The sequence below is a fragment of the Micromesistius poutassou genome (assembly GCF_964030765.1).
Source record: "Micromesistius poutassou genome assembly, chromosome: 3".
Classification (NCBI taxonomy): Eukaryota; Metazoa; Chordata; class Actinopteri; order Gadiformes; family Gadidae; genus Micromesistius; species Micromesistius poutassou.
In genome coordinates this window covers 2,129,395-2,137,462 of record NC_140273.1, presented here as the reverse complement: position 1 = coordinate 2,137,462, position 8,068 = coordinate 2,129,395, and the positions used below count along the sequence as shown (strand labels likewise).

General features: G+C 43.9%; 1 protein-coding gene across 1 annotated transcript; it reads right to left on the bottom strand.

Annotated features, from left to right (window-relative positions):
* Positions 1–3,235: 3,235 nt before the first annotated feature.
* coq7 (coenzyme Q7 homolog, ubiquinone (yeast)) lies at positions 3,236–6,873 on the bottom strand. The gene is made up of 6 exons (XM_084465165.1): positions 6,698–6,873; positions 5,835–5,998; positions 5,278–5,392; positions 4,413–4,552; positions 3,849–3,917; positions 3,236–3,371 (listed from the first exon to the last, which is right to left on the bottom strand). The coding sequence occupies exons 1-6, from the start codon at positions 6,768–6,770 to the stop codon at positions 3,294–3,296; spliced, it is 639 nt and encodes a 212-aa protein (XP_084321291.1). The 5' UTR covers positions 6,771–6,873; the 3' UTR covers positions 3,236–3,293.
* Positions 6,874–8,068: the final 1,195 nt, after the last annotated feature.

Below are 8,068 nucleotides of genomic sequence, written 5' to 3'. Positions count from 1 at the left end.
TATTTATAACTATTACGGTCTCCGCAGAGTGATTTTGAGCCTCTGGCGGCCATGTTGTTTTTCCAATCGACTTAATTTTACTTGAGCAGTTAGAACTTTTGTCCCCAAAGGCTACTGAGTTGGTCCCGCTCAAATCAAACATTGCGTCTATGAACTGTGGCTATTTTAGTAACAGGCCACGCCCATTTTGAAGCCACGCCCCATTTGAATTTTTTTTGACTTTATCTTGTTCAGAATTTGATTCTGAACAACTTTAGTAGAGGGGTCCAAGATCATAGGAGTCCAATTCATGTAGATATGTGCAATTTACTATTTTTGGGGTGAAAAACACACCCCTTTTAGAACGCAATGGCTAATGGGTACTTGATACTTTAGTGTACAGACTAATCCTTATGTCAAATTGAAGATAATGGGCCATAGATGATATGTGCCAAAGGATTTTTGTCAAAGTCGAAAAACCTGGGATCCTTGGGGAATTTACTGTTTTTAACTAAATTCAAAATGGCGGGAAATGTGGCTACCGGAAGTGCTAAGTTAGTATCTGCAAATTTGTTCATCATGAGGTTTTGCATGTGTGGCAAAAGTTTCATGGGTGTAGGTCCAATCAGTGACGAGTTATGCTTGTGTAAACGTTGAAATTTTGGCATAGTTGGTATAGCGCCACCTTGGGGCCAATGTGAATTTGACGGCTAGAATCTCAAATTTTACAGCAGTCCCACCAAATGTGCCAAGAACAAATGAGTTTTCTTATATGTTCAGGGGGGGAAAAATGCAGTCGAAGACGGTTAAAAAGAATAAGAATAATAATAATCGGATCAAAAACAATAGGGACCTTGCAGGTTCTGCTCGGTCCCTAATAATCACGAGGGTTTCAATAGGGTCCTTGCCAAGTTTGGCTCGGTCCCTAATAAACAGTTACTGGCGAAACTGCTGCCAGTACCTCACTGTAATTTCACAGTGAAAAGTTTTACAGTGGCTTCTGCCACGATCCTCTGACCTGACGAGGAGCAGGTGACAGACTGGACCATCGCTCACGGAGGAGCATCAGGTTTTTTTTTTTCTGTGGCTTGACACCAGTCACGGCTGGCAGGACGGCCTTGGAGAGCCGCTGGACGGGGCGGGCAGGACTTGTCAGGGCGGTGATGTATTGGAGACGCAGGGTAACACTACGCTCGCCGGCTCCACAGGAGGTCCGCCGGCTGATTGAATGCGTTAGTGCCGCCGCGCCGCCCGATGCCAGCCCAGCTGCTCGGGCCATGTGCAGCGCGGACATCAGCACGCCGCTGCCGGAGCATCACGGTATGTAGGATGCACGCAGCCCGGGAACACGAGGAGCGCTTTAACAAATGACGAGGCGCTCCTAGGTAAACGCACCTTAACCGGATGATACACCGGCAGCGTGATTGTTTTTTCAGAATCAGATTCACTTTTATTACATCTTATTGTACAAGACACACCAGATACATACATTCGTTATGCTTAGTTCCTCAACAGCCACATAGCAGCAACAATACAAGATAGGCCTAAAGTAAATAGCCTACAGATAAGAAAAAATATGTAAAGAATAAGTGAAAAATAAGCTTAGATAACAATAACACATAATAATAATAATAATAATAATAATAACAATAACAACAACAACAACAACAATAATAATAATAATAATAATAATAATAATAATAATAATAATAATAATAATAATAAAATAAAGTAAGTTAGGCCTATAATAAGAGAAACTAAGTGGTAATAAGTTATAATAAGTAATGAGGTGTAGTAAATTGTAAAGTGTTCAAGTGGTAGTTGTAGGCCTACCAGCCACGTTTTTTTTTTATTGATATCTCTGTATAAAGTAATTATTCCCGGTAGTATTTATGCCATACGATGATGTTGTATACTGTATACAAATATAAAGAAAAAGTAATGCAAGTATTGCATGGAATTTACACTCATTCCAGATAAACCTAGCTGTACCCTGACCTTACATGTAGCCTAACATCGTAAACTCTCATCCGGCCCTAGACGATGAACATTCATACGGTGCACTGAATATCATTTTTTTTTTCTTCATTCAATCGTATTTATTTCTCTCCAAGAAGTGCAGATTGGCTCCAGACTGACCTTGACAAAGTTTCTTTCAGCACACAGTGGGTATCAGTACAGCCGTGCCAGGTCGGACAGGCCGTAAATCAGGCATTCCAGCTGAGGTGATGTCAGTGCTTTGCATCATGCGTTGGCCCTTCAGAATGCGGGGACGCGTGTCCCTCACATGGGCCACCGTCTCGTTTGGTTTCTATCGCCCAAAAATGTTACATTTCCCCTCTCTCTGTTCCAATAATTATACTAATAGGTAATAAAGGAGTTTAGAGACGAAGAGATGGAACACCATGACACAGGATTGGAACGAAACGCTGAATCTGTAAGCTTACTTTTTTGGAGTGGTTCTTAAAGTTTGTGTTTTTTCTGTTTCAATAAATGTAAAGTTTTGATTGTCTACAATCATTGGTTCTCAAACCTTTTATACTGCGCACCACCTCAAATATTTCTCTCCCCAAGTTCTACCATTATGACCGATGTTATAAAATATACAGTAGCTTAGGCCTGCTGTCCAAGTTCACGCAGTAGGCACATTATTCCTTTAACTTATTTTCAACCTATTTGAATGATCTCATGGTTAATGTATTTCGATTAGGGCCCCTTGACAGTCTGGGGTTGATCCTTCATTCTGAGTGACCTAATGTTCCCTGAGCAGCTGTGAGGTGCTGAGGTGCTGTAGTGTAGATGACAGCCATTGTTCAGCTGGATCCGGATCTATCAGGTGTGAAGGAGAGGCAGTGTGTTGGGGGGTTATGGTAGTGGGCGATAGGGCCTGCATACACTGACCTTGATTCAATGAATGCTTTAGGTAAATATTAAAAAGATTGGACTGGAAATCTTGCCACAGACTTAACTGATTTTTGTAATAAATATGACACCTACATTTTTCATGATAGCAGAATATACCCTATAAAAGTGAACTAGAAATTAATGAGTTCTCTGAGCATGTTATTATAGTAAACATTTAGTCTTCAGTATCTTTGGATGTTTATAAAACCTTTATGTACTTTGACAATTTTTTTGTAGTGAGTTCAATGTGGGAATAGTCAGACAGCATTGGCAGAGTAGAAACCAGCCAGTTACAATCAGGAAGGTTAGCAAAACAAAACTGCAAGAAAAGACTCAACTTGTGATGCAAAAACAAAGTACGATAGTTTTATTCATATCAGAATATTTTTACATATTTATACAAAATGCGATCAAACACGTTCAGAAACACGAATCGCTGCTTTACAGCCCAGCTGTATGGCAGCTTTTAGCAGCCAGTATCCAGGCACCTGGAAAACAGACAAAACAGAAAGATAAATACATACAATTATGTACACTACTGTTCACGGGTCACTTAGAAATGTCCTTATTTTTGTCCACTGTTTTTTCAATGAAGATAACATAAAATTTATCAGAAATACAGTCTAGACATTGTTAATGTAGTCAATGACTATCCAACTGGAAACGGCTGATTTCTCACGGAATATCTACATAGGTGTACAGAGGCCCACTTCCAGCCACCATCACTCCTGTGTTCCAATGGTACATTTTTAGTAAATCGTGTTAAAAGGCTCATCGATGATTAGAAAACCCTTCTGCAATTATGTTAGCACAGCTGAAAACTGTTGAATAAAAGTGAGTTTTCATGGAAAAAAATGCAATTGTCTGGGTGACCCGAAACTTTGAACGGTACTGTATACTATCAACAGTTTACATATATTGAAATAGAAAAACCACAAACTTTAAGAACCACTCCAAGAGCTTACAGATTCAGCGTTTTGTTCCAATCCTGTGTCGTGGTGCTCCATCTCCTCGTCTCTGAACTCCTTTATTACCTATTAGTATGAGTGTTGGAAGAGAGAGAGGGGAATGTACAAAGAACACATACATAAGAACCTTATAAAGCCAGGACAGATGTAAAGTACCAGGGTTTAGCTGCCCGTACTGGGCAGGGAAGTAACATAATTTAACTGACATGATAGGGTTATGCATCTGTAACAAACTAAATAGATTCCATTTACATTGAGGGCGTTTAGCAGACGGTTTTATCAAAAGTGACTTACTATAAGTAAATGTGTCAGGAGAAAGAGAAACAACAATATATCAACGTCGGTACAGTAAGGATGTTCATAGAACCAAGTACTAAAAATCACTAGGTTAACCCATTCCCCGTATACAACAGAGATAGCTAGGATAAGACGCTACACATGCTAAGTACTATTTTTAAGTGGAAGGACGTACAACATACAATAAGTGTGTAAGAGGGGGGTTGGGGGGAGGCTGTGCAGAGTCCAGCCGTGTTATGAATGACCAGGCGGCTGTGAACCCACCTGCAGGAGCTCAGTGTATCTGTCTGGGTCCTCCTCCATCAGGGCTCTGATCTGGCTGTTGTAGTGCTCCGAGATGCTCTCCTCCACGGCCACCGTGCACGCCATCGCCCCCTCCTTACCCAGCAGGGCCGAGGACGCCCCTGGAAGTGACCAGAGACAGACCACGCATCGATCAACCAGCAGAGAGACACCTCCCTGGATACATGTCACTGGCACTTAATGTATGTATGTAGTTCTCAGTTATAGAACTTAGTTGTGTGGCTTCTTACCCTAGCTATCTTTGTTGTTTACGGGGAATGGGTTAACCTAGTGATCGTTGGTGCTTGGCACTTGGTTCTATGAACATCCTCACTGTACTGACATATTGTTGTTGTTCTGACAAATGTACTTATTGTATCGCTTAAGATAAAAGTGTCTGCTAAATGCCCCCTCAATGTGAATGTAAATGTAAATAATATCACCCCTTTAAAGGTGACATATTATACCAACAGGTGTGATTAGCCGTTACAAGCAGTTTTGAAAATCTGCTTCTTCTGACATCACAAGTGGGCGTGTCCACCTAGATGTGTGACAGATGAGCAACGTTTACTACAGTCCAATGGGTAGGCTGGTAGACTGATCTATCCAGCACACACTTATTTATTCTTTATTTCAAGGATAGCCCCTTGAGATGTACCATCTCATTTTCGAGGAGGTCCTTGACACATCTAGGCGGACACGCCCACTTGTGACGTCAGAAGAGGCAGATTTTCAAACGGCTTGTAACGGCTAATCACACTCACACCTGGTGGTGAAATATGTCACCGTTAATCCTAAACATTGTGTGCGTAAGTGAGAGTCTGCATGGAGGAGGAGCCACGCCCACCTAGCAGGAACCCAGTGATGTTCCACAGGGGGAGCAGGAACGTGGGCCTCACTCGGTTCTCCGCCAGGATCTCGTTGAACTTGGCGAGGTGTCGCTTCTCCTGGTCCCACATGTGCTGCAGGTCAACAATGAGCACACGGCATTCCTCTTAGTGAATACGTGGACGCACTGGAACTACAAAGAGATAATTCCATTTCACGCACGGAAAGTGTTCTATGAAACGACATCGGTGTGTTTGTCACCGTCCAGACCTTTCGGGAACTGTACTCGTTTTCTAGACTCCTCACCAAATACCTGCTCCTAACTGACTCCTCCCCATTATTTTTATTGAATAAGTCTAACTTCCTAAAGGATTTCACAAGGTATGGACGGTATCCACTTATATATCGACATAAAACAGGGCTCGATTTTACATCACCGATTTTAAGCATAGGCCATTCAAATGTACGTCAAAATACTCACTTATACACTGATACGCATGATTGTACTGGATTGTTCTACCTAAGCTATAACTGCGACATCAGTGTATTTGTCCTCTCCCGGTTCAGCATTCCCACCTGGATGAGCGGGCCCGTCTGGGACCGCCCCAGCACCGCCATCTGGCCTGCGTAGATGCGGTTGGCCCCGTACTCTCCTGCATGGTCCACGCGCATCATCCGGTGCAGCATCGCCTCCTCCTCCTCGTCGCGAGGCACCGGGAGAACGCTGTACGCGCGAACATCTAGGAAACAGTGGTCACACGTTACATTTAGACAACTTGATCCAAAGAGAGACTTCGTACACACATTCACACACCGACAGCAGAGTCAAGCATGCAACCCCATCAAGAGTAAATGGACTGGACGGCATTTATACAGCGCTGTTCTAACCAGTGGCCAATGAAAGCACTTTACAATATTGCCTCACAATCACCCCTATTTGACACACACATTCACACACCGACGGCGGAGTCAGCCATGCAGGGCGACAGACAGCTCTCGTCAGGAGCAGTCAGGAGGTCAGGGTCAGGGTGAGGCGTCTCGCTCAGGGACGCCTCGACACTCAGCTAGGAGGAGCCGGGGATCGAACCAGCAACCGTCAGGTTACCAGCCGACCCGCTCCTCCTGAGATAAGCCGACCGCTGGCCACCCGCCTATCTTGGCTTTGGAGAGCAGAAAAAGAGGCTGAAACCTGAACAATGCGTTATATATAGAAGGCTAGACCGGGACACCCAGACAGACTTGAGCTCTGGCATGCGCACACGCGCACACACACACACACACACACACACACACACACACACACACACACACACACACACACACACACACACACACACACACACACACACACACACACACACACACACACACACACACACACACACACACACACACACACACACACGTATATATGTCCCATACTGAAGAAGGTAACTCACCTTTACAGACACATTGTCTCATCAAAGATGTGCTGAGAACGCGGGAGCCCGCCTTCACTGTCCCCTTCAACATGGTAAAATGCTTATAATTCAGAATTATATTTCCATAAACTGTATCTGTACAAGATACCGATCAGACAACAACCCATGTCATTGAGGTGGGCTGTTATTGGATAACATGGCGCAGGTGTATGATGTAATCATGTCGCGTTACTTTCCGGCGATGACTGATGACGCACACACTCACTCACACATGCACACACACACGTGGTCACCGCCCCTTCTTGTATATAAGTTGTGTTTCAGAAATAAATGGTAAATAAATGCATAAAATGAGTAAATATATGCATAAAAAAATATATATATATTGTAACAAAAAGCTAGAGCCTAAAGTAGTGCGTGTGTGTGTGTGTGTGTGTGTGTGTGTGTGTGTGTGTGTGTGTGTGTGTGTGTGTGTGTGTGTGCGTGTGTGTGTGTGTGTGTGTGTGTGTGTGTGTGCGTACGTAGGTGTGTGTGCGTGCGTGTGTGCGTGTGTGTGTGTGTGGGTGGGTGGGTGGGTGTGTGTCATTTTGTGGACAGTAGGGGTCAGTGTTACACAGAGAAATGAGCTGACGGGAACTGCGCTCAGCGTGGTTTCTAGACTTTTCAGTCACCAAATACTTCCCCATTATTCTTATTTAAGAAATGGATATATAGTTCGACATTAACCTTTAGCAAGTGTATGCAAATGTGGAGATATTTGATTTAATCTCTTTTGAGAGTAATACCACATGCTCAAGTACACATTTTCCTAAGTCTTCTTCCTAAAGGATTTCATTAGGTATGCATGGTATCCCCTGATATATTGACATAAAATATGGCTAGATTTTATGGCACGACTTTAAGAATAAGCCAATTGTACGTAAAATGACTTAGTTATACACTCATATGTATGATTGCCCTGGATGTCTAGCTAGGCTCACTGCTGACATGATTGCTCCTGCAGATCCCAGCTCCAGGACATCAGGAGGTCTCGTTGGTCCCTCACCCAGAGGGCCCCACGGGCTTTGGTGTCTCAGGCTCTCCTCATCTTGCCTCTGGAGTCTAGACCTCTCTAACTCCCTCTGGCTGGTCTGCCTGCTGAACCAGCCTGCCTGCTGCAGCTGCTCCAGAACGCAGCACCCCGTCTGTTCTTAAACCAACGTTGTCCCTCACCACATCGCTCCTCCGCACCCTGCGCCGGCTACTGGTGGAGGCTCAGATAGGATTCAATTCAATGCAATTCTATTTGTAAAGCCCTTCATCACAGGTACAGTCTCAAAGGGCCTAACAGGCCCTATATTTATGACCCCCCCCCTGACCCTAGCCCCCCAGAGGGCAAGAAAAAACTCC